Below are 27,170 nucleotides of genomic sequence, written 5' to 3'. Positions count from 1 at the left end.
TATATATATTTTTTTTAAAAATACCCCATAGCAAACAATGAAAACAATATCTAAGAGCATCTATTATGGCTTTATTTGCCTGTATAAACAGCCATAGAAGTGAGCCCAGTAAAGAATACTGTAGGCAATCCTGAGAGCTAGATTGGTGTAATAATTAAGATGCTAGTCTAGCAATAAGGAGGCTGTGTTTTAGTCCCACCTTAGCCATGAAAGCTAGCTGCATGAATTTGGGCTAGTCATTGTGAATCCTTCCAACCCATCCATAGGGCTGCTGTTATATGGAATACAGGAGGAAGAGGGTCTGTTATGTAGGGTTTGCCACCTTGAGTTACTTATAGGTCCGTGATTGTGAACCTATGGCATGCATGCCCCAGGTGCCACACAGAGCTATATCTGCTGGTTCATGAGCTGTTGCCCTAACTCAGCTTCAGCACACATATGTGTGCTGTCCAGCTGATTTGTTGCTCTCACAGAAGCTCTGGGAAGGCATTTTTGGCCCCCGGAGGGCTTCTGGGGGACCAGGGGAGGGTATTGTCACCCTCCCCAGGCTCCAAGAAAGCCTCTGAAGCCTGGGGATGGCAAAAAATAGGCCCAATGGGCCCACCAGAAGTCAGGAAAGGGGGTGTTGTGCACACATGCGTGGGTGGGACAAAGTGGGTAGGTTGTGCATACATGTGCAGGGGGTGGGACACATGGGGGACATTGAATTATGGGTGTGGACACATGCGCAAGCACGATAGCTTTCAGCACAAAGGAAAAAAAGGTTCTCCATCACTATTATAGGTAGTCCTCAACTTATGAGTACAGTTGTGACCACAATTTCTGGTGCTAAACAAGGCACTTGTTAAATGAGTTGCACCTAATTTTAAAACTTTTGCCATGGTTTTTAACCAAATCACTGTGGTTGTTAAGTAATTGTGGGATCGTTAAGCCAACCAAGCTTCCCCTATTGATGTTGTTGGTTGGAAGCAGGCTTGGAACTTTGTAAATCGTGATCACATAACCCCAGGACATTGCAGCCTTCCTAAATATGTGCATTTGACCATAGGGATGCTAAAATAGTTGTAAGTGTGAGACCAGTTGTAAGCAATTTTTTTCAATGCTCTGTAACTCTGGTGGCTAAACGAATGGTTGTAAATTGAGGATTATATGTATAAAGTAATAGAGACATAAAGTAATAATGGCAGGATAAAAATCTAACAAATAAATAACACTAATGAATTGGTTCATTTCAACACAATCCATGAACAATTACCATGACAGCAAAACTAATATCTCAGCCTACAAGAACCAACAAAGAAGCAGATTTATTCCTTTATCAGCGTGAACCTCAACTGCACAGCAATATCTTTAATGCATACGCATTAAAATGCACAATTTCCATTTGAGAAATTATCTGCAAAGCTCAACATAGCAACGTAACTTCACCATTTGCAATATGAAAGTTCAGCAGTGTAATACTTACAATGCAAAACTATTGTCCAACTGTTTACAGTATAATGTTTTTTAGTATTCAAAATGTAGTTCAGTTGTCCTTCACTTCTCCCCTTCATTCGTTCAAGCCAATGTCCATGTGGTTGGAATCCTGCCTGTTTTTCTTTTGCTTAATGAATCTCCAGGGGAAAATTTAAAAGAAAGGAATCACAGGAAGTTAGAATACTCAAAACAGTATGAAATGAAATGTACCATTTGGTCGTAAAATCTGGACAAACACAAAATATTTTGTTTTAAGTTTGGCATTAAATTACAGAACATAGAAAGTTTTCTTTGGAAGTCTTTGTATACCCCCAAAGCAAATTTCCTCATTCTATCTAAAGAAATAAAACTTTGTATTGTGGATGACTGTGATGACGCTTATGCAGCAGTTGCAAGGAGCTCAGTCCAGCTTCAAGTAGGCCCAGAAATTTAATTAAAGATTCATATGTCTGTCATTTCTTAACTTCCCAGACTCCCTTTACACTGGGGTCCCCAACCTTTTGGAGCTCAGGAACCACCAAGGTCATAACTTTAAATCCCACGGACCACCAAATTCATAATTTTAAATCCTTCAGACCAGGGGTGAAATCTAAACATTTTCCCTACCGGTTCTGTGGGTGTGGTTTAGAGGCCAGGTGGGTGTGGCTTCAGATGGGCATAGCTTAGTGATTAGCGTTGCCAACTTGTAAAATGTGGTGAAACTCACTTAACAATGGTCTTGGTTAGCAACCAAAATTTTGGGCTCAATTGTGGTCATAACTTTTTCTTTCTTTCTTTCTTTCTTTCTTTCTTTCTTTCTTTCTTTCTTTCTTGTTCCTTCTTTCCTTCCTTCCTTTCTTTTTATTTCCCTCCCTCCCTCCTTTCCTATCTTCCCCTCTCTCTATCTCCCTTCCTCAAGGCTGGGCTCCTCAAGAGACGAGTGTTTGCAGGGGGCTGATCTAGCAGGTGCATTCACTTGGGCCTCCCACCTGAAGGCCTTGCAGAAGGAGAGATGTAGGCCCAAAAGGCTGCTGATCCCCCCCCCCCAGGCAGCTATACGGCTGAACGTGGTAATTCTTGGACTTACCTTCCTGTTACAGCTTATGTGGCTTCAACCTGGAGAGTTAGGGACGGCATGTATGGAGGGTAATGTTGAGCAGTGAAGCCTTGTGTTCCTGTGCGTGGACTGGATTAATTGCTCTCAGCCGTATCCGGCCCAGGGGTCAAGGTTTATTCACGGACAACCAACATTTTCTCGCGGACCACCAGTGCCATGTTTACATTTATAAGTTATGCACTGTGATGGTTGTGGTTCTTTTTTTAAAAAAAATAGTTTATTGAATATTAAAGAAAAAAAGGGGGGAAAGGGAAAAGAAAAGGAGTGAGAATACACAATTTTTAAAAAGTCATAAATTTTACCTAGTTTGAAGAATATCGAAAAATCAAAGAAAAACAATTATATTTCTTTAAACAATACATACCGTATAATGTGAAGCAAATAAAGAAAGTAATGGAAGTAAATAAAGAGAAGAAGTTTGTTAGAAGAGAAAATGGAGGGAGGAGATGGGGAAGAGGAAAAGAGATGTCTGCTACATGGCAGACATTTCAGAAGTATACGACTTTATAATTTGATTATGTGTTGGGTGTATATGGTAAAATGTAATAGATCAGTTGCAAAAATTGTAATAGTAAATTTTAATGTGTACAGATATAGGTGTTTTTGCAATGTAGAATACGTTGAAAAGTTATGTTGTAAATGTCTGTTTGCATTTTAGTTGTTTGTGACCGATATTTAATCTTGTTTCTGTTGTTGTTGTTTATTTTTTGTTGAAACGGTAGACGAGCCTAGTATCATATTTTTAGAAAAAATGGTTAAGTATTTTTTGTGTGTGTTAGCCATTGGTACCATTGGTTGTGGTTGGGAACCATGGTTGTGGTTCTGAATGAGTCTTTTCATCTTTCCCTGTTTGTTCCCACTGTTACTGATTCTTCCCCCACCCCTCTCATTTTTACCTACAATAAGGTCTTGCAGGGAGGGCAAAAGAAAAGAAGAAAAATAAAGATAAAAAGCAGAGCTCAAGAAGCCTTCCCTGCACCCAGCCATTCTATAGAGAGCCAGGGTGGCGCAGCAGTTAGAGTGCTGTATTGCAGGCCACTGAAGCTGACTGTAGATCTGAAGGTCAGCGGCTCATTGGGTCTGAAAGCATACATGGCAAGTAAAACTAGACACATTTCTGACCAAGATCATATCCCACGTGTTTCCAAAATAAACAAAAACTGAAGTGTGGAAAACCTACTACTGCCAATTGAAAATAAATATATATAGAAATTAAAGCCTTTATTGATTACAGATTTTTAATAAATAAAAAATATTTTATCTTGTAAATAATTAAAGAAAACAAGAAAAACCTAAGAAGAGCTGTGCTCTGTCTGACAAAATGTAAATATCCCCTCGGTAGTCATCAGATGCTCAAGCAAAGTCCAAACTTTGGACATAAGTGCAGGAGCAGCCTCTTGCCCTGTTACTGGTAGCTAATTGAAAAATAAACTCGTGGTACTATCAGAGATCATTAATCTCATAGTCTTATTTTCCATGAATTGTACTGTGTCCTTGGAAAACTGCCTAAATTAATTATAAGAGCACATTCTCCAACCGGAAATTCCTATCATTCATGTCCTCTACTATTTTTTTTTGCAGAATATACATAACTCCTTGCCCATTTCTTTGCTGATTTTAAAAATTATAAATATTGTAAACTCTCTTTTCTAAATCAACAAAAGCAGGTGACCCATTTTAAAGACATTAATAGCACCAGAACACCTACAAAGGGGCTGAGCATTACAAAGGGTAGGATGATAGTATATACAAAACCATTAACCTCTTAGAAATGTTTACCATATTAAATTTGTTAAATTTGCTCTTTAACAAGAGCTAGAATGAGTTTAGAATTTAAATAGGGTATATTATTTAATTGCTAGATTGATTTGCCATTGAATAAAAAAATCAAAGTTATTTGAGTTTCCTTTAGGAGGGAAATACAGTGATATCTCTACTTACAAACTTAATTTGTTCTATGACCAGGTTCTTAAGTAGAAAAGTTTGTAAGAAGAAGCAAGTTTTCCCATAGAAATCAGTGTAAAAGTAAATACTGTAATGAATGCAAACTGGGGAAACCACAGGGAGGCTGGAGGACCTGTTTCCTCCCAGTAGATTCTTAGAGTGGCCCCACGGAGGCTTCTCCCTGTCTTTTCTGGTTACAGTTTCGGAGGCTCGGGTTTGTAAGTGAAAAATGGTTCTTGAGAAGAGGCAAAAAAATATTGAATACCCAGTTCTTATCTAGAAAAGTTTGTAAGTACAGTAGAGGCGTTCTTAGATAGAGGTACCACCAGGGCAGCAGGCAGGACGGGGTGGAATGCAGTTCCACCGGCGGAAATGAAGCTGTGTGCCCAGCTCCAGCTGACTATCCCCCCCTCCCATCCTCTTCCTCCTCCTCCTCAGAAAGCAACAGGGAGACCAGCACCAGCAGGGAGTTGCAGGGAGCCCATTTCCTCCCCCCTCTTTTCTCAACAGATGATAGGCACCCATTCGCCTAGCTACCCAGCCTGAGGCAGGGGGCGACCTAGGAAGGAGAGCACGGGAAACGTGAAGCAAATTATCAACCCAGAGAGCGACACTGGTAAGGTTGTAAGTCAAGGACTTAGCAGTTCACTTGAACAATGATGATCGTTCAAGCCACTCCCACCTGGTCACATGGCCGGCAAGCCACTCCTACCCAGTCACATAACCATCAAGCCACACCCACAAAATAAGCCACATCCACATTGTGGCAGTAAAAAGTTTGGGTGCCCATTACTGGGTACCACTGTAATGAAATATGGTCAGTGGAGGGAGATTAGGAAGTATTTATTTCATACAACCCCCCCAATTCTATTTCTCCGTTTTGCTGAGAGAGAGTAACTGGCCCAAACCTATCATGTGAGCCTCCATTTCTGAAGGAAGAACCTGAACTACTTTCACTGTCCAATACATACTGTTGTTCTATAAATCTCTGAGAAGCTAACTTTTGAACCTTTACATGCTCAACAGAACATAATCCCTTCCCTCCTTCCTGGATCCATTAGTACTAACCACATAGGATGAAAGATACAGAAGATACTTTCTAATCTGGGTCAAGATTTGGGCAGGACCACTGATTGTCTCAATTGTGGATTATTCCCATTCCACCCAATCAGACACACAGACTAAATAGACTGCCCAGTGTACAAGTAGTGGTAAATATAAAAACAAACAAAACACAAGTTTTAGCACTATCCAAAGCTTTATTGTTAAAAGTTGCAGAGTCCATGTTAAAGTTGTACGTTTCCTTGAATGCAAAAGCTAGGCTTCCAGAATTCCAAGACTCTTCTGAGGTAGGCAGTGCTGGTGTTTTCATGGGGTTCTTGATAGTCCTTCCAGATGGGTAGTAAATGAAGCGTGATGGCTGCCACTCCTGGGTCTATCATTACAGCATGCCTGATGCCCCAGGCAGCCAAACTCTCTACTTAACCTTTGCAGGTCCTTGCGGAACCGGACCCCCAGGAAAGTATGAAGCACAGGATTCAGGCAACAGCGAGCAAAAACCAAGCCACTGGTAATTAGAAGGGCAAGATCACGCTGGAGGCTTACCGTGCAGCTTGATGCCTGCTGGCCTATCAAATCGGCTGCATCTAATAAGGTGAGTAAGGCATAAGGAAGTTGCAAACCCAAAAACAGCAAGACCAGGGCCAAAATAAGCCACAGGGCCTTGTGTGACTTGGCATAAGGGGAGGACCAAATAGTACGTGTGATGGCTGCATAGCAGATTACCATGATAGCGAACGGGAGCACAAAACCAAAGGCCACTTGCACTATGCAAACACTGGTTCTGACAACAGTCACTCTGCAGAGCTGAAAGCCTTTGTAGTCCTCCACGTGAGCGTACATGACATTGGGCACTGCTAGAGCTCCTGAGAATAGCCACATCAACCCTGAACAAAGCTTGCCCCAGAAACTGGCAGTGGGGCGCATGCGGTGGGCAACGGGTACCCAGACTATGGCTATGTAGCGGTCTAGGGTAAGACTCATGAGGAAAAGGAAGCCACTGTAAAACGTCAAGGCATGAAAGCCTTGCAGAACCTGGCACGCAGTCATGCCCAAGTACCAAGTGCCCCATCATGCCAGCCACACCCACTGGTAGAGTCAAGAGTAGCAGCAAGTCCGAGATAGCCAGATGTAAGAGGAGGATGTCACCAAGGAACTGGGCTCGATGGTAACGGGCACGAACTAACAGCAGAATCCCATTGCCAAGGAAGCCCAGAATACAGAACAGGATGACCATGGCTGGAAGATAGATACGTGCCACCATGCGGATAGCTGTCTTTTCACACACCTCTGGCAGGTCTGATGTCTCAAAGTCCCATTCATACCAATCTGTGCTGACTGGAGGCTCACCAGTCCAAGGAACCTGTTCCTGCAAACGAGAGGATGAAATAAGCATCTCTCTGCTACTCTTCAACACATGTTAAACAAAACAGATAGACATAGACAACTCCTCAGTGATGTGACACAGACTCCTCAGTGATGTATGGCCCTGGCATTGGTATATCTTTCAGTTTGTTGCCACTATTACAAAACCTTCCCCCCCCCCCCCGGAAATAATACCCTGTTTAGGAGTTCTCTACGACAAATGTGTACTTCCCATCCTTGAACAGTAGTTCTCTTACCTTTAAAAAATGAGCAAGACTCTATTTATTTATTTTATTTATTAGATTTGTATGCCGCCCCTCTCCGTAGACTCGGGGTGGCTCACAACAGCAATAAAACAATATACAACAAATCTAATAATTTAAAAGTCACTTTAAAAAACCCTTATTAAAAAGCAAAAACATACACACAAACATAACCATGCATAAACTGTATAGGCCCGGGGGAGATGTCTCAATTCCCCCATGCCTGATGGCAGAGGTGGGTTTTAAGGAGTTTACGAAAGGCAAGGAGGGTGGGGGCGATTCTAATCTCCGGGGGGAGCTGGTTCCAGAGGGTCGGGGCCACCACAGAGAAGGCTCTTCCCCTGGGTCCTGTCAAACGACATTTGAGCTAAAAAGTATCCGAGTACAGATTGTAAAGTGTAATTTTAATTATTAGATTTGTTATATATTGTGCTATTACTGTTGTGAGCCGTTCCGAGTCTACGGAGAGGGGCGGCATACAAATCTAATTAATAATAATAATAATAATAATAATAATAATAATAATAATAATAATATTCAGACCAGATTTTAATTCTGGCTTATGCTGAATGCCCGACTCTTGTCACTTAGTTATTGTTGCTTGTTTTTCCTCTGGTCTTGTAATCAATTCTTGTGCGCCAAAAGCTTACAAATTATTTTTGAAAGGCTGGGTTGTTATCATAAATATATTATTTTAGCATTACTTTTGATTTTTTTAATTTCATACACATACACACACAAAGAGAGATGTATTTTAATGGCATTAATTACAACTGGAATGAAAAAGCAATGCATCCACTGTTTTAAATTACCAATTGCTGATGGTAGTGAGGTGCTGAAGTGCTAAAAAGCTATGATCTGTTCTCTAGCATTTGTTCCTTCATTGCTCTGAACATTCCATTGCTGGAAATTACTGTGAGAAAAGTTTGTCCTGTTCATGAAATGAAAGCCTGCTGTGTTTTTACTCATCAGTGCTCTATTGCTAAATGAGGTTTCATTGCTCAATGCAGATTATCTGTGGTGAAGAAGACTAAGCTGATATACCATGCATTGCTGGGCATAAAAAAAAGAACTAGGAACAGCTGATTTGTATGATTAAAAAATGAAGTAAGCTACCTGTGGAAGTAACCATCAAGTTTTACATAGAAAGGGCTAATGATCTGATTAAGGACAATCATTCAAATTCAAAAGCCAGACTTTGGCAAGAAAACATAAAATTGCCAATTTTTGGGGATGCAGAGAGTGTTACAAACAGGGATTTAAAAAAAAAAATAACTTGACATTATTATCAGTTCGAAATGCTACATTGCATGTGATTTACACCTTTTCTCAAAGGTCAATCAACACCATCATGGGCCTCTGTTTGCCTTGAAGGGGTGAAATCTGGACTCGATTGAAGAGATAAAATTATTTATTATTTTATATTTTAATTAGATTTCTATGCTGCCCTTCTTGAAGCGACTCATGTCAAAATGTTGACTTCTTTTCTAATGGTTTTAGGAAGCTTGCTCATTACTGACAGAGGTGCATAGTGAGCGATAATTTGTGTAGAAAGGGGAAATATAGCTAACAATTTTGAGAGTTATTTTCCCATTTCATTAATTAACACATCTTTATTTAAACTAAAGTTATGAAAATGGAAACTTTGCTTTTCATTCAAATGTTACACTTCTACTGTAAAGTCCGACTTATTTATTACTATTCCCTTCACTACAAATTTGTACGTTTGGGTGCAAACAGAATTAAAATGAAATACAATTCCAGTTCTTCCGTACAAAGATTCTTATTATTCTAATTTTTCATTTAATCAGAATAAAGTAAAATAAAGCATACTGTTAAACTTCAAATTTTGAATATTTGGTTTAAATCTTTATCTACTACCAATCACACAGAGATCTGTTTATAAAACTGGTTGAATCTTAATGCCCGTTCCTTATTAATAAATAATAACTAATACAAAAGTCAAATACAAACTGTATGTCAGCTATTCCAAATTCACTTAAATCAGAAGAGATTGGGGAGTTCACATTTAATTAACTCTGTATGCTGCCAATGACTCAATGCAAAAACAGTTTGAAGAGCCTTTGACGCCTGAGATTCACAAAGATATAAAAAAGGTTATTCTAAACTTCTTTAGAATAAATATACTTAATAACAAGTTCTACTTACTTGAAATTGGAGCTGCTCATCCATCATCAAACTATTGTTCCTCATCAGTTTGCTGTCTACAAATATTATTTAAAACTTAAATAATAGACAACTATAAGTTGACTATTCTGCAGAGAGATGTGGCTGATACTGAGATCCCCTGTTTGATAGTGAAAGAACTGAGCTGTGTTATTCTTAGACAAATTATTTGTAGCTATGGCATGGAGATTATGAAGCATAAATGTTACTTAGTTTTATCAAAATCTGATGGATAGCACAATGTATAAAAATTGAGTGCAAATCTTACACATAAGGTAGTTCTAAAACAAAGAGATGGGTTATTTGAAGTGATTTTTGAACTTGAATATATATATAACTCCCACCCATCTGATCCAGGGATGGGCTGCTGCCCGGACTGGGGTGGGGACGCAGTGGGGTAGCAAAAATGGAGCTCCACCCCAGAACACCCAATTTCCACTGAAAGATGTTGAAAGAAAATGCAGGGCATCCTTCATAAGCCACGGCCACAGTGTGGTAATAAAAATTTTGGTAGCCCTTCACTGACCTGATCCCTGCCTTTGTTAGTTGGTTTTGATGGGAGCTGACATCAAGCAAGACCCAGAAGGCCCTTATTTCCACCTTTGGCTGTAAATGTCAGATTTGCAGAGGCTACTCCTCTGAAGCAAGTATTTTGAACAGCAATCATCACCATTTTTCTACAGTCCTTTCATGTTTTCTCAAAACAATATGTTCATGCACAAGAGCTAGCAACAGAGACACATTGCTCTTTCAATGTGACAATGGGAGGAACTGAGGAGAGGATTAGGGGAAATTAAAAGTAGTTATAAGAAAATAAAATGTTGGAATAATGGCTAAGAAGGACCATATCCCATGTAATATAGTGAAATTACCAAAAAAAAAAACCCCACCTATATTATCTATCTAAAATAAAGTGACCAGACGTCTCGCATTTAGCGGGACAGTCATGCTTTTCAATCATTTGTCCCGCATCCCGCTGGCTTTCCAAATGTCCTGATTTTAACAGAGGTCCACGTTAACAAACCTCCGCCCAGAAGTTTTAGGAAAAAAACGAAGCGGCACAGAGCGGCGTTTGATAAGCCCTGGCAGCTTATCAAGTTCCCCTTCTTCCTTCGCCTCCCTGCGCTCCCCTTTGTGTCCTGCTCCTGCTGTCAATACTGCTGCTGCTGGCATCGCCGCTGCTACCTCTCAGGCTACAAGGAAAGGGAGGGGGAGATGGAGGGGGAGATGGAGGCAGGAGGGAAGATGGGAGTGGGGTCCATGTGATGCCAATGCCGCCAGTCTCCTCCTCCTCCCCCCTGGACCGGGACAGAAGGGAGTTCCAACTCTGAGTTGCTATGCCCCCTCTTTCCCGACCACCACCACTTGCCCATTCACGGCTGGGGGGCGGCACCTTCAAGTAGCGCCTGGGGCACCTTCCTCGGTCACTGGTTTTGGGCAAGAGGATGCGTGCTTGGGCCACTCCTCACATATGAAGCCTGCCGTGGGATGGCCGTGTTGGCGGGTCGGAGTTTTGCCTCAGGAATTGGGGCGTTTAAATCACCTCCTTGGAACTAGCTGAGAATTAAACTGTCTAGAATTGAACCACATGTTGGGAGATATTCCGGTGAGAGAAACAGAGCAAAAGGTGGGGAAGGAGGGAGAGAGAGAAAGAAAGAATTAGAGACGGAGGGAGAAAGAGTGAGAAAAAAGAGAGGGAGGGAGGGAGGGGAAGAAAGAGAAATAGGGACGGAGGAAGAGAGACAGAGAGAGAGCAAGAGAGAGAGAAAGTAAAAGAGAGATAGCAAGAAAGAGAGAGAGAGAAGGAGAGAAAGCGAGAGAGACTGAGAGAGAGCAAGAGAGAAAAATATTTTTTTTGGTGAATTTTTTTAGGGGCCACCCCCCCTCGCAATGGTGTCCCTTTTGCCCAATCTTAAAATCTGGTCACTTTAATCTAAAACCAAAAGCAGAAGCAAGAGAAGCCCATCACTGGAGAAATCAAATATTTTTGAAAATATATCTGGAATTCAGGCAAGTGCAACTATTCTTACATAACCTTTTTCAACAGAATGAGGAATATTGTTTTGTCTTTGGGCACCACACAAAACCAGCATGGACTATCAATTAAAGTGACCACTAGAAGGCATTGTATTACTTCAGATGCTGGTAGCCAGATTTTGTTATTCTATGGAGTTCAAATTCTGTGTCAGGAATTGAAGTCATGGACTTTTGCACTTTAGATGACTATATATAGGACATTAGCAGGTCCTGAATGTGTCAAGATTCCTACTAAAGATAAAATTGCTACTGTAACATGGTGCTTCCTGGTGAAAGCTGAAAACAGAAAATATACCGTGGAGTCCTTGGAGCTCTCTGAACTTGGTTGTTTGCATGCAGATGTTTCATTACCATCTAGGTCAGGGTAGGCAAAGTTTGCTCTTCTATGACATGTGGACCTCAACTCCCATAATTCCTGAGCTAAGCATGCTAGCTCAGGAATTCTGGGAGTTGAAGTCCACAAATAATAGAAGAGCTAACTTATTTATTTATTTATTTATTTATTTATTTATTTATTTATTTATTTATTTATTTTGTCCAATACACAATACACATTAAAGAGAATAGACAAGTAGTAATATATATAAAGAAAAGGATAGAAGAAAAGATATAAAAATGGGGAGAAGATATATGAAAGGAAGAAAAGATATATGAGATATATGAGAGACAATTGGACAGGGGACGGAAGGCACACTAGTGCACTTATGTATGCTCCTTACTGACCTCTTAGGAACCTGGAGAGGTCAATCATGGATAGTCTAAGGGAAAAATATTGGGGGTTATGGGTTGACACTACTGAGACCGGTAATGAGTTCCACGCTTCAACAACTCGATTGCTAAAGTCATATTTTTTACAGTCAAGTTTCGAGTGGTTAATATTAAGTTTGAATCTGTTGCGTGCTCTTGTGTTGTTGCGGTTGAAGTTGAAGTAGTCATTGACAGGCAGGACTTTGCAGCATATAATCTTGTGGGCAATACTTAGATCATGTTTTAGGCATCGTAGTTTTAAGCTTTCTAGACCCAGGATTATTAGTCTACTTTCGTATGGTATTCTGTTTGGAGTGGAGGAGTGAAGGACTCTTCTGGTGAAGTATCTTTGGACATTTTCAAGGGTGTTGATGTCCGAGATGTCGGATTCTTTTTGCCGATGTGGAAGGTAGAGCATTTGTTGGTTGATATTTGAAGTTGCCAGGTGTTAAACCAATCTGAGACAAAGTCAAGGTCTTTTTGGAGAGTAGATGTGTTGTCCATGGTGTTGAAGAGTTTTACATTGTCAGTGAAAAGAACACAGTTGCTTGTGATATGATCACAGAGGTCATTGATGTAGAGAATGAAAAGAGTAGGTCCTAGTACGCTGCCTTGGGGAACGCCACTTTTAACAGGGATGGGGTTGGGAATGGCGCTTCCAATTTTGACAACTTGTTGCCTGTTTGACAGGAATGCAGTAATCCAGCTGTGGAGGAAACCTAAGATGCCATAGGATTTGAGCTTTGGGAGTAGTTTGTCATGGACCACTGAATCGAAGGCTTTGCAAAAGTCAATATAAATTGCATCAATGGATTTTCCTTGATCTAGCTGGGTAGTCCATATGTTTTTGCAGTGAAGTAGTTGTAGGTTGCAGGATAATTTCTTTCTGAATCCAAATTGTTTGTTAGAGAGTAGATTATTAGATTTTAAATAAAGGGTAATTGATTTACCGTATTTTTCGCTCTATAAGACGCACCTGCTGATAAGACGCACCTAGATTTTAGAGGAGGAAAATAGAAAAAAAATATTTTGAGCCAAAAAGGTGAGAGGAAGAGAGGAAGGAGTGAAAGAAGGGAGTGAGGGAGGAAAGAAGGGAGGAAGGAAAAGGAAAGCAAGAAATGGAGGGAGGAAAGGAAGGAAGGAAGGAAAGAAAGAAAGAAAGGGGGAAGGGACAGGAACAGAGGAAGGAAGCAAGGAAACTTATGAAAGGGGAGAGTAAGAGAGGAAGGACGAAGGGAGGGAGGGAGGGAAGAAGGTAGGAAGGAGAAAGAAAAGAAGAAATAGAGGAAGGGAAGGTAAAAGAGAGAAAGAAAAAGAGCAAGAAAGAAAGCAAGAAAAAGAGCAAGAAAGAAAGCAAGAAAGAGAGAAAGAAAGAAAGAAAAAATGAAAGAGAAATAAAAATAGAGAGGGGGAATGAAAGAAATGGAAGGAGGGAAGGAAGGAGAGAAAGCAAGAGAAAGAAAGAAAGCAAGAGAAAGAAAAAAGAATGAAAGAGCAAGAGAGCAAGAGAGAAAAAGAAAGAAAGAGAGAAAGAAAGAAAGAAAGAAAGAAAGGCAACTTCAAAGAAAGGCTCACTGAGCATCTCTCACTCTCTCTCTTTCTATCCCTCTTTCTTTCTTTCTCTTCCTTTCCTCTTCCTTTATCTCCTCTCCCTCCCTCTCTCTTTCTCTCCCCCCTCTCTCCCCCTTTCCCTCTCTCTTTCTCTCTCTCCATCTCTTGCTATCTCTCCCCCCTCTCCCTCTCTCTTTCTCTCTCTCCCTCTCTTGCTATCTCTCCCCCTCTCCCACTCTCTTTCTCCCTCTCCCTCTCTTTCTCTCTCTCCCCCTCTCTCTTTCTCTCTCTCTCCCCCTCTTTCTCTCTCTTCTTCTCACTTTCTCTCTCTTGTTTTCTTTCTGTCTCTTTTGCTTTCTCTCTCACTCTTTCTCTCTTGTTTTCTTTCTCACGCTCTTTCTTTCTCTTGTTCTCTCTCTCTTGCTATCTCTTTCTCTCCCCCCTTTCTCTCACTCTCTCTTTCTCACTTTCTCTCTATCTTGCTGTCTGTTGCTCTCACTCACTCTCGTTCTCTCTCCGTTCTTCTCAGCGGTGACGTGCGCACGCCCTGCCCGCCTCACCTTTGCCGAGAGCACTTTCGTCCCGGGCTCTCAGCAAGGGGGTTGTAGGAGAGGCGGGGCCGGCGGCAAAGGTGATATTCAATGTCGGGGGCGCACGGGCGGTTGCACGCGCTCCCTATCTCCCTGCTAGCCCACTCGGAATATTCAAAATAAGAAAAACCTTCGCCGGCAAAGGCTTTTCTTATTTTGAATATTCCGAGTGGGCTAGTGGGAGATAGGGAGCGCCGAGTGGGAGATAGGGAGCGCGCGCAACCGCCCGTGCGCCCCCGACATTGAATATCACCTTCGCCGGCCTCCGCTGAGAAAAACCTTTGCCGGCATTTCCTCTCGGCATCAAGGAGGTGCAGCAGCGGGCGGAGAGAGGGAAGGGGGGGCAGCGGCATCCCTCCTGGCCTTGGCGGGCCGCCCGACCCTCCCCACCTCCTGCAAACGTGGCGGGCGGCGGGGGGAGAGCTAGGAGCCGGTTCCCGCGGGCGCGGGGCTTGGCTGGCTGGCTGGCGGGGGGAGCGCCGCTGGTGCTGCGGAGGGAGACCCTCCTCCGGGAGGGAGGGGGCCAGGCAGCAGCTAGCCAGCCAGCCGGCAGGATGGCGCTTCCGAGTTCGCAGCCTCCCCCCCCCCTGCCTGCATCTTCGCTCCATAAGACGGGGCTGATTTTTCATCCTACTTTGGGAGGAAAAAAACTGCGTCTTATGGAGCGAAAAATACGGTATTTTATAATTGATTCCATGACTTTACATGAGACGCAGCATAGTGATATTGGTCTGTAGTTGTCAATGAGAGAAGGGTCTCCTTTTTTGAAGATGGGGATGACTACTGCTTTTGACCAGAGCTTGGGGAATGTGCTGGTCCTGAAGGATTTTTGGAAGATAATGCTTAGAGGTTCAGCTATAGCAGAAGAAAGCTTTTAAGAAGTATGCACAAAGACCATCTGGTCCAACTGATAGGGAAGGTTTGAGGTCATGGATTGCTTTTTCAATGGTGTCTACAGTGAAGTCGATTTGGGTTAGGTTGTTGAGAGAGTTTGAGGTGCGATTTGCAAAGATGGGGAATGAGCCATTACTGTTAACAAAGACAGAGCCAAAGAAAGAGTTGAAGAGGTTAGCTTTGGATGTATCATCATGGTATTCTTTGTTGTTGGGTCCCACGAGAGGTGGAATAGGTCTAGAGTCATTGAGTTTGTTGTTGACTAAGTTGTAGAAGGCTCGGTTAGATTTGGTGCGATGGAGATTTTCCTCTTGTTTGCTGTGATAGTTGAGACATTCTGCTTTTATTTGCTGGCATATTCTTTTGTAGCGGCTTTTGAAGTTGGTTACTTGGCCTTTTTTGCTTTTACACCAGATAAATCTTTTTTTGGTTTGTAGTTTCTTTATCGAGACAGCTAAGTTATTTTTTCTTTTGCCTCTGGATGAAGTGAGTGGTACATGTAGTCCGATAAGTCTTTTAATTTGGAGTAAGAACGTGTTGTAGAGATCATCAATGGTGTTGCAGTTAGAGAATAAAGATTGCCAGTTAAGAATTGAGAGATTGGCATCTATGAGTTCATAGTTGGCTTTCCTAAAATTGTACTTAGGTGTCACATTATTCAGGTGAGAATCAGGATGGTGTAGATTGAGGTTGAAGTTAATCGTACTATGATCGCTGTTGGAGAAGGGTTCTTTTATGTGCAGTCCATAGATAGAGCTTTTGCTATTACAGAATATGAGGTCAAGACAACTGTTGAGTCTAGTATTTTTTGATACTAATTGGTCAAGTCCCAAGCTGGTGATGGCGTTGTAAAGGGCAGTATGTATTGGTTCTGTGGAGCATTTGTTTAGGGTCCAGTTGACATGTGGTAGGTTGAGGTCACCAAGGAAGATAATGGGGTAGGGGCAGGAGGTTGCCCATGTTAGTAGGGAGGTTAATTTTGTTGCATGAGTAATGTCATAGTCTGGAGCTCTGTAGCAAAGTAGGAAGCAGAGTGTGGTATTGAGGGAAAGGTCACATATAATGGTTTCAGGAAGGATAAGATTATGTGCAAATTGAATGTTTTTTAAATTGAGTGAATTTTTATAGAATATAGCTACACCACCTCCTCTGCGGGATTCTCGGTCAGACTGGAAAACAAGGTAGTTACTTGGTGTGATGATGGAGTCATGATAGGATGTATTCAGTCATGTTTCACAAACAAAGATTGTTCTGTCGGGCTCTCTGGTAGAATCCTCCCGAAAATTCACAGGTACAAATTTCAGACACACACATGTTTGAAAATTCAAAACAATGTTCTTTATAATGAAAATTCACTTAAACCAAGCCCTCTTTTGGCATAACCAAGAGCACTCGTCTCCAAACAAACTGGTAATTTGTACAAGTCCCTTATCAGTTCTGTGATACTTAGATTGCAGCTGTGAGGCAATTCACAGTCCTTCTTCTTTCACAAAGTGAAACACACTTTGCTCTGGTTTAGTTTCAAAGCGGGGAACAATCAGCACACAAAAAGTCAAAATCAGTAAAGCATTCACAAAACACAATGATCAGATAATCCTCCACAATGGCCAAACCCACAGGCTGCTATTTATAGCAGCCTCACTAATTACCACAGCCCCACCCAACCACAGGTGGACTCATTTTCTTTGATAATAATCTCTCAGTTGTTGTTGCCTATGCATCGCTCTCCGCATGTGTGGCTGTATCATTAACTCTTGTTCTGAATCCAAGGAGGAGCTAGATAACTGATCTTCTTCTGATCTGTCTGCCCCACTCTCCCCCTCCCTGTCACTCATGTCTTCTTGGTCAGAGGAGCCTTCATCAGCAGATTCCACCGGGGGCAAAACAGGCCTGCAGCATGTGGATGTCTCCCCCACATCCACAGTCCTTGGGGCAGGAGCAGGGCCAGAGCTAACAACAACAAAGATTATGTCAAATATTGCCTACTCCTGGTCTAGGTAATAACCTTAGTACAGAATAGGCCCTTATTTCAAGTTATATAAAGTCTTGAATATGGAAGTATAACATACTACACAACGGTTCTTACCAGTTTGGACTGGATCGCTCAAACTGGTAGTGACCTGCTGATGACATCACTGAACTGAATCGTCTAGTGCTGGTTTGTGGGCACTGCCATCTTTTCTCTTTTCTTTTGGAATTTTTTGCACATTTTATTACTGTTTTGAAGATTTTTTCTGTTCTGCTGCTTGTTAAAGGATCCTCTTGCCTGCCCCAGTTTAAACTGACCTTTATTCCTTTGCTCAAAGAACAGCTGATCAGCACTTCAGCTGTGTTTGAGCATGCATGGAAACCAAATTGCATGAGAGAACACATATGTGCGTGCAAGCAGAGCTCGCACACACACACACAAAACACAATGCGAACCAGTGATGAAGGTAAGTGAAACCCACCCCGATTATGCAGCAGCAAAATTTCTCTGCTCTGAAAGCTTAATGGGAACCAGTGCATATACCATCCTGATAGATAATACAATTTGCCATTTCCTCTCCTGATTCTATTCCAAGTTAACTGCCAAATGCTACTATCCTCTAGGGCTGTAATGGTGAACCTAGATCACCTAGTCCACCTGTGGCAAGCAGAGCCATATTAGAGGGCACGTGAGGTGTTGCCCTATGTAGATGTAGCATGCATGCGTGCACTGGCCAGCTGATTTTTGGCCTTGGGGAAGGGTGTTGCCACCTTCTGGAGGCTTCAGGGAAACTTCCCAGAAGTCCCGTAATGCATGAAACCACCCAACAGTTTTTCTGATGTTCCGGTTTGCCTGTTGTGCTGTTTTTGCACTCCAAGGCTTCAGGAAGTTTCTCTGAAAGCTCCGAAGTGCGAAAAACAGCACAACTGGAAAACCGGGTCCATTTTTCCGAACTTCCGGTTTGCCATTTTTTCACTGTCTCAGGCAATGGGGGGGGGGGCAGGGAAAGGGTATGGGCACGTGTGCGTGTGCTAGCACATGCACACACACACTTTTGGCATGCAAACCAAAAAAGGTTCGCTATCACTGCTCTAGGGAGAAGGTGAACTTATAGCCATTTACTGAGTTATGGCTCCCAGAAATCACAGTAAGTGTAGCTAATCTTGGGAATTAGTATCTAAAAACACCCCCTCTCTTTATATTTTATTTCTATGATATGTCACTAATTGAGTTATATCTCTTAGTATATACATGCCTAAATATTCAATAGTATACCGTAAATATGGAATTGACATTTAAATGTATAGGTAAACAAATTTTCATCTATTACCATCAATTTCAATTGATACCAGTTAGTAGAGTATCTTGCTGTTTTATTAAAGGCATTTATCATTTGCATCAACCCTGGCATGGTAATGTGAGGTTTATAAATAAACAAAACATATTGTCTGCAAATAAAAGCAGATTATGTTCAGTTGGGTTATATATTATAGGTAGTTCTAGACTTACAACAGCTCATTGAGTGACCATTCAAAGTTACAATGATGTCTATTTTTCAGATGACTTTTGCAGCTTCCCCCTGTTCACATGATCAAAACTCAAATACTTGGCAACTGGCTTGTATTTATGATGGTTACAGTGTACTGGGATCATGTGATCTCCTTCTGTGACCTTTTGATAAGCAAAGACAATGTGGAAGCCAGATTCACTTAACTAACTTATCAACGGCAGTGATTCACTTAACAGCTGGCAAGAAAGGTCCAAAAATGATGCAAAGTTCACTTAACAAATGTGTCACTTAGCAACATAAACTTTGGGCTAAATTGTGGTCATAAGCAGAGGTGGGCAGCAGACAGGATGGGGTGGAACACAGTTCCATCGGTGGAAATGAAGATGCATGCGCAGCTCTAGCTGATTGACGGCTCTCACTTCCTGGATTACTGGTCTTGGCTTGGTTCTCCTTTTCCCCCCCTGCTGCTGCTGCTCTGTCTGTGCTCCTTGCTTTTTTCCTCTTTCCTCCTTCCTGGCTTCGGACGAGCTTCCCTCTCTCCTGCTTGGCTCCCCTCCAGGCACACGTGGCCACCTCTCACCTGAGGTGCAAGCAGAAGGTGTGGGTGGAAGCGGCGCTGGCAGCATTTATGCTTCTGGCAGCACCCGTTCACCTAGCTACCCAGCCTGAGGTGGGGGGGCGATCCAGGAAGGAGAACATGGGAAACACTAAGCAAATTGTCATCCCAGCGAGTGACATTGGTAAGGTTGTAATTCGAGGACTTAACAGTTCACTTGAACGATGATGATCATTCAAGCCACTCCCACCTGATCACATGGCTGGCAAGCCACTCCTATCCAGTCACATGACCATCAAGCCACACCCCACAAAATAAGCCACACCCACTGTGGCAGTAAAAATTTTGGCTGCCCATTACTGATGATAAGTCAAGGACTGCCTATACCAGAGATGGGTTTCAGAAGGTTTTGACCATTTCTTGAGAACTGGTAGTGGAAATTTTGAGTAAATACCATCTCTGACTGGCCCCGCCTCCATCTATTCTCTGCCTCCCAAGTCCCAGCGGACAGGAGGAAATGCGGATTTTGCAGTATCCTTCCCCTGCCACACCCACCAAGCCACGCCCACTAAGCCACACCAAGGCATGCCCACCAAGCCACACCACGGCCACAAAGCCATGCCCACAGAAATAGTAGTAATTTTTTTTGAAACTCACCACTGGCCTCTAGAGATCTCTCTACATTGTCTAATAGCAGAAGCCAAGGGTTCCGTGCAGATATTAAAAAGATAAGGTGAAGATGTTTCATTACAAAGGTGGACATTTTTGTCTAGTTTCTCTAAATAGTGGGAAAATGAGAAAAAAAATGCCATTAATCTTTACCTTAGATGTAGGCGGCTCATGTAATGTCTTATTCCATTTTATGGAAAATGGATATCTGAATCTATTTAACACAGCCAATGTTTATTGTTTATAACCTTCTGCTGAAGGCTTTTTCACCATTACATTTGTACAAAAAAGGCCTATTTAAGACAGCATTTTACTGTAATTGTAACAAAGATAATGCTTCTTTAAAGCTCATATTTTTAGAATGTCCTATACTGAATAAGTTTGATCTTGCAACAAGGGAAAGAAATATATAATCCATTCACACAACGAATTAAAGATCTGATAATGCTTGTCCTCTATGAGTGAATTACCTATAGATTTTGTATACACAAATATAATGAAACATGGAACTCATTTATAAAAAAATACAGTCAATTAAAGAATGGGGATTATAAATTAATATACTGTATTATATTGTATAAATTAATAAAATATATAAATTAATATACTGTAATATACTGTATGTTCTTGAATAATATGTATTTATATTTAGATAATGATATGTAGTACTCTAGTGGCTGTAATAATACATTATATTTTTATTTTCTTTTTATTGTTATATGCTTTCATTTTTAAAGCTTTTTTTATATGTAGTTTTTGTATACACAGTGATACCTCGTCTTACAAACTTATTTGGTTCCGGGACGAGGTTTTTAAGGTGGAAAGTTTGTAAGACGAAACAATGTTTCCCATAGGAATCAATGGAAAAGCAATTAATGCGTGCAAGCCCAAAACTCACCCCTTTTGCAAGCCGAAGCCCCCATTTTTGCGCTGCTGGGATTCCCCTGAGGCTCCCCTCCTTGGGAAACCCCACCTCCGGACTTCCGTGTTTTTGTGATGCTGCAATTTCACTGAGGCTCCCCTCACTGGGAAGCCCCACCTCCGGACTTCCGTTCCCAGCGAAGCGCCCATTTTAGTGCTGCTAGGATTTCCCTGCAGCATCGCAAAAACACGGAAGTCCAGAGGTGGTGTTTCCCATGGAGGGGAGCCTCAGGGGAATCCCAGCAGTGCAAAAACGGGCGCTTCACTTGTGACAGAAATCCAGAGGCGAGGAATCCCAGTGGCGGCGGCTTGGGTTTGTAAGGTGAAAATAGTTTGGAAGAAGAGGCAAAAAAATCTTAAACCCCGGGTTTGTATCTTGAAAAGTTTGTATGACGAGGGGTTTGTAAGACAAGGTATCACTATATTTACATTATAATTCCATTATAATAATTCTTTTATTATTTTAAAATAATTTTTACTTTTTTAAAATAATAAAAAAAGAATGCTGGGATTGTAGCTCAACAACACCTGAGCCTCAACTCTAGTGAATAGTTGGAAATCTTGGGATACATAAAAAGGTGAGGGGGATAAATAATTTTTACATGTTTAGATCTGAAAAAACCTAGAGACCCTTCTGCTTGAGACTGATTGGAGTGCTAGCCTTAGGAAAGAGAACATCGTGCCTGGGTTTATTGGTCATTATATTTATTCTCATTATTATGGAAACTCGGGGATTAATATATAGCCTAGAATAAGTGAAAATTTAAAAAGGTATCCTCTAAGCATCCTCCAACCAGATGTACAGCTCTTCTGCATTAAACCATTGAGCTATGCAATATTTCTAAATGTTGGTGGCAGATGGTTATGTGCCCTCTTTCTTAAATTGACCTAAATACAGAAAGCAGCTTATCTGAAGGCTAAATCTTGAGTCCAGAATATAGCAATATGCAGCATGAAAGATGTAATGGCAGTGAAGAAGCACCACGTATTTTCCCAGCTCTTAGAGTGAGGGGGAACAAATGTAAGGCCTGTCTCTTAAGATTTCCTTTCCAATCTCTTCTCCTAGATGTGAACCAAACTTTAATCATTTTTAAAAGTAATAAAGTAAAAAAAGTAAACATTTTAAAGTAAAATTCTCATTAACAAATTAAAAGAGGGTAGGGACGAGAACATGACTTTCTTTTTCTTCTCAGCTACAAAAATCAATTTGGTTTTCGTCTTAATAGGTTTTGGGATTTCAGCATGTATAATTCTGGAATGTCTTCCCTTTTTTCTTGCTCCAAAAATATTCCAGTTTAGTTTTACAAACTAAATCTTTGTCCCTAATTTTTCGGAGGAGAAAAGGAATGTGGACAATTTTCTCCACCTGTTTTCTACATTTCATAACAAAAATAAAATCCCTCCTGTATTTAAAATTTATTTGTTTTGAAGTTGAAGGACAATACCCAACTGTCATGGAAACTAGATGATTTGGGGACAAGATGAAGCTTCTTCTGCTATACTAGGACCCCCCCCCCCAGGTCCTGATTCAAGGAAGTGGGATGGCAGACTAGTGGTGAAATCTAAAACTTTTCTCTACCGGTTGTGTAGGTGGGGTTTGGTGGTCATGTGACTATACGGGTATGGCTTGGTGGTCATGGTTATGTGACCGGGTGAGCTTAAAAACCAATTTTCACATGTTATACATAAAAGCCACACAACTGATTGATACACAATGCAGAAGCAGCTGGACTTCGCACAAAATGGACCCTGCAATAAGTAGGAACCTCACAGAGTCACAGAGAGCTCAAAAACCAACTTTCACACTTCACACACAAACAATATAAAAGCCACACAATAGACTCCTACCCAACTGACACATACAATGCAGAAACAGCTGAATTTCACACCATATGTCCCCTGGAACATACTAGAAACCTCACAGAGTCACAGTTCGGCAAATTGGTAGTTAAAAATGCTTTTAACAAAGTGAAAAAAAGATCCATCGGCTGTGACAGTCAGCTGTGCCGCCCAATCCTTGGAACCTTTAAAAAAATTTTTTTTAAAGCATTTTTACTACTGGTTCTGTGAACTGGAAGCATTTGTTACTATCGCTTCTGGAGAGCAGGGCCGAACTGGTAGCATTTCATCCCTGCCCTAGACTCTATATCAGTGATGGCGAACCTATGACACGCATGTCAGCACTGACACGCGTAGCCATTTTCGGTGACACGCGGCCGCCGGAGAAACAGGGAGCTTTAGGGAGTGCAATTGCAACTGCAATTATTATTAGTATTTTTCCTCTCCCCTTAATTAAGAGGCCGGGCGATTTTCGCCCGGCCGATATTTGCGATGGCTGGGAGGGGTGAGAACACCGCCTCCCAGCTGGGCGCGCCTGCGCAGAGCGCATGCTGCCTTTGGCAGCACAAGCATGCCTGTCCGGCCGGGGGAAGAATTGCCCCGGCCGGACGTCAGTTTCAGCTGGGGGGGGGGAGCGGGGCGCTGCCTCCCAGCTGATTGGTGCGGCGCCAAGCGTCGGAGCCCACCACAAATGGTGGTTGGCTCGCAGGGGCCGCTGGGAGCGAGGGGAGGGGTTGCAGCCTATTTCAGGGTATGCACCCCTCGCCCTCGCCCCTCTGCTCCCTGCTCACCTTCCAGAACGGTGTTACAGGAGACGGTGCTAAGGTAAACCCTTACCGGGTTATTAATTTGTAATAGAAAAAAATCATGCCGGGCTCGCAAAAAAGAGAGTCTGAAAAAAAACACTGTGTGGACGTCGCACCATTTGCTTCCTCCTTTGGCGGCTCATAACTAGATTTTTACAACCCCCCACCCCCAAGCTTTTTCTTGAATTTGAACAGTTTGGGGGTTCGCCAAAGAGAGAAAAGTGAACGAGAGGGAGAGAGAAAGGGAGGAAGAGAGAAAAGTGAACGAGAGGGAGAGAGAAAGGGAGGAAGAGAGGAAGGAAGGAAGAGATAAATATAAAGGGAGAGGGAGAAAGAGAGGGAGGGGAAGAGGGGAAGGAAGGAAAAGAGAGAGAAAGAGAAAAAAGTGGAAGGAAGAGAAAGAAAGGAAGGGAGAGAGAGAGAGAAAAGTGGAAGGAAGAGAAAGAAAGGAAAGGAGAGAAAGAAAAAAGTAGAAGGAAGAGAAGGAAAGAAAGGAAGGGAGAGAGAGAGAAAGAGTGAGAGAGAGAAGATAGGAAGAGAGAGAGAGAGAGAGAGAAATGATAGAATAAAGGGGAGAAAAAAAAGAGAAATGAGAAAATGATTGAGGCATAGAATGACAGGAAAGAGAGAGAAAGAGAGAGAGAAGTGACTCTTGATAAAAGCACTTAAATAATAACAGAGAAAAAAACCCCCAACCCTCACCTGTTTTTATTAGTTATGTTTTTGAATTTGCTGGTTGTTTTAGTTTTAATAGTAATAGAGTTTTGTTTTGTTTTATTATTAATTTCTTCTAATAAAAAAGAAGGGATTTATTATTTATTTATATTTATATTTATTTTTTGTTTGATTATCTGACTATCTACCTACCTACCTATCTATCTACCTACCTACCTATGCCGCCCAGTTTTTTTCTCAAGGTGACACACCACCCGAGTTATGCTCAGTTTTTTGGCGAATTTTGACACACCAAGCTCAAAAGGTTGCCCATCACTGCTCTATATCATCCACCAACATGGATCAGGCACTACAGAGGATCTAGGAATAAATAAGGCCCTCCTAGTAAAACAGGAGAGAAGACCCTCTTTGGCTTTTATAGAAACATAGAAACATAGAAGACTGATGGCAGAAAAAGACCTCATGATCCATCTAGTCTGCCCTTATACTATTTTCTGTATTTTATCTTAGGATGGATATGCGTTTATCCCAGGCATGTTTAAATTCTGTTACTGTGGATTTATCTACCATGTCTGCTGGAAGTTTGTTCCAAGTGTCTGCTACTCTTTCAGTAAAATAATATTTTCTCATGTTGCTTTTGATCTTTCCCCCAACTAACTTCAGATTGTGTCCCCTTGTTCTTGTGTTCACTTTCCTATTAAAAACACTTCCCTCCTGAACTTTATTTAACCCTTTAACATATTTAAATGTTTCGATCATGTCCCCCCTTTCCTTCTGTCCTCCAGACTATACAGATTGAGTTCATTAAGTCTTTCCTGATACGTTTTATGCTTAAGACCTTCCACCATTCTTGTAGCCCGTCTTTGGACCCATTCAATTTTGTCAATATCTTTTTGTAGGTGAGGTCTCCAGAACTGAACACAGTATTCCAAATGTGGTCTCACCAGCACTCTATATAGCGGGATCATAATCTCCCTCTTCCTGCTTGTTATACCTCTAGCTATGCAGCCAAGCATCCTACTTGCTTTCACTATTATTGTACTAGGGTTCCCCACTCCCAATTAGGTTTTGAAGATATCTAAATCCACTGCTTTAATAATTATCTGAATGTACATTGCTGATAGATATTCTTGCCACTGTCAGAGAAATCCACATATAACTACCTTTTTTTTTGCCCCATAACAATAGTAAATCACAGTATTCATGTTACTCACTCACTGGCTTCATTGTTGATGAAAACTACAGGCTGGCAATTATAATCATATGCCAACTTACCGTATATACTCGAGTATAAGTCGGGTTTTTTTAGCCCAAAAATGGGCTGAAAAACCCGACCTCGACTTATAATCGGGTGACTGACATGTCACCACAAGAGGGCGCAAGCGGCTGAGGGAAAGACAGCCGTCTGCCTTTGCTTCAGCTAGAAAGAAGCGGCAACTGCCCGGTCAAGAAGCAAGAATCCACCTAGCCAAACGGCTTTTTTCTTGTTTAGCGCGGCGTTCAAGTGGTTGGCAGGTTCCTTTGCTTGCACGCAAGAGCCAACCACTCGAACGCCACGCTAAACAAGAAAAAAGCCGTTTGGCTAGGGGGTAGATTCTTGCTTCTTAACGGGGCAGTTGCCCCCTCTCCCAGAACTTCTTTGGAGCTGAAGCAAAGGCAGACGGCTGTCTTTCCCTAAGCCGCTTCCTGGAGACCGCTAAAGATATCGCTCTGGGAGAGGGGGCAACTGCCCGGTTAAGAAGCAAGAATTTCCCCCCCCCAGCCAAACGGCTTTTTTCTTGTTTAGCGCGGCGTTCGAGTGGTTGGCTCTTGCGTGCAAGCAAAGGAACCTGCCAACCACTCGAACGCCACGCTAAACAAGAAAAAAGCCGTTTCGCTGGGGGGGGGGAATTCTTGTTTCTTAAACCGGGAGCAGTTGCCCCCTCTCCCAAAGCGATGTCCCAAAGCGGTCTCCGGGAAGCGACCGAGGGAAAGGCAATCGTCTGCCTTTCCTTCAGCTCAAAAGAGAAGGCAAATGCCCTGCCTTCCCCCAGCCGGTTAACCGAGCGCTTCAAGTTAACCGGCTGGGGGAAGGCGGGGCATTTGCCTCCTCTTTCGGGCTGAAGGAAAGGCAGACGATTGCCTTTCCCTCGGTCGCTTCCCGGAGACCGCTTTGGGACATCGCTTTGGGAGAGGCGGCAACTCCTCCCAGTTAAGAAGCAAGAATTCCCCCCCCCCCCCAGCCAAACGGCTTTTTTCTTGTTTAGCGCTGCGTTCGAGTGGTTGGCTCTTGCGTGCAAGCAAAGGAACCTGCCAACCACTCGAACGCCACGCTAAACAAGAAAAAAGCCGTTTCGCTGGGGGGGGGGATTCTTGCTTCTTAAACCGGGAGCAGTTGCCGCCTCTCCCAAAGCGATGTCCCAAAGCGGTCTCCGGGAAGCGACCGAGGGAAAGGCAATCGTCTGCCTTTCCTTCAGCCCGAAAGAGGAGGCAAATGCCCCGCCTTCCCCCAGCCGGTTAACTTGAAGCGCTCGGTTAACCGGCTGGGGGAAGGCAGGGCATTTGCCTTCTCTTTTGAGCTGAAGGAAAGGCAGACGATTGCCTTTCCCTCGGTCGCTTCCCGGAGACCGCTTTGGAACGTTGCTTTGCTTGCGCCTGCCTCTCCTACAGCGGAGAGAGGCGGCAAATGGCCAGCCCTTCCCCCACCCGCTTAGCTGAGCCCTTCGGGAAGGTGCCGCCTGTCTTCGCTGTAGGAAAGGCAGGCACATCCGAAGCGCGTGGGGAAGTGGCTGTGGGAGGCAACGACATTCCTAAGCCGGTGAGGTGTGGGGGGGGGGGGTGGCGAGAAGATAGAAGCAAGAAATCCCCCCCCCAGCTTTTCCCCCCCTCTCCCCGCAAGAAAAGGAGCCAGCCAAACACTCCAATGCCGCGCTAGAGGGGGGAAAAGCCGATGAGGTGTGTGTGGGGGGGTGGATTCTTGCTTGTCTTCTCAACACCCCCCTCACCCCACCTCTCGGGAAGAGAGCAACAGGAAAGG

General features: G+C 42.7%; 1 protein-coding gene and 1 long non-coding RNA gene across 2 annotated transcripts in view; one reads left to right on the top strand and one right to left on the bottom strand.

Annotated features, from left to right (window-relative positions):
* Positions 1-5,755: 5,755 nt before the first annotated feature.
* CCR10 (C-C motif chemokine receptor 10) lies at positions 5,756-9,421 on the bottom strand. The gene is given in 3 exon segments (XM_070726560.1): positions 5,756-6,643; positions 6,645-6,944; positions 9,373-9,421. Coding segments are annotated over 3 exon segments (1,104 nt in total). The 5' UTR covers positions 9,418-9,421; the 3' UTR covers positions 5,756-5,884.
* The window catches only part of LOC139153043 (uncharacterized), a 41,977-nt gene continuing 20,823 nt past the window's right edge, over positions 6,017-27,170 (top strand). The window contains exon 1 of the long non-coding RNA XR_011556751.1: positions 6,017-6,170. This is a non-coding gene — a long non-coding RNA (uncharacterized lncRNA). The remainder of the gene's footprint in view (positions 6,171-27,170) is intronic.

This window comes from Erythrolamprus reginae, chromosome Z, assembly GCF_031021105.1.
Source record: "Erythrolamprus reginae isolate rEryReg1 chromosome Z, rEryReg1.hap1, whole genome shotgun sequence".
NCBI lineage: Eukaryota > Metazoa > Chordata > Lepidosauria > Squamata > Dipsadidae > Erythrolamprus > Erythrolamprus reginae.
The sequence above is the reverse complement of the archived record's forward strand: the minus strand, read 5'-3'. Positions and strand labels throughout refer to the sequence as shown.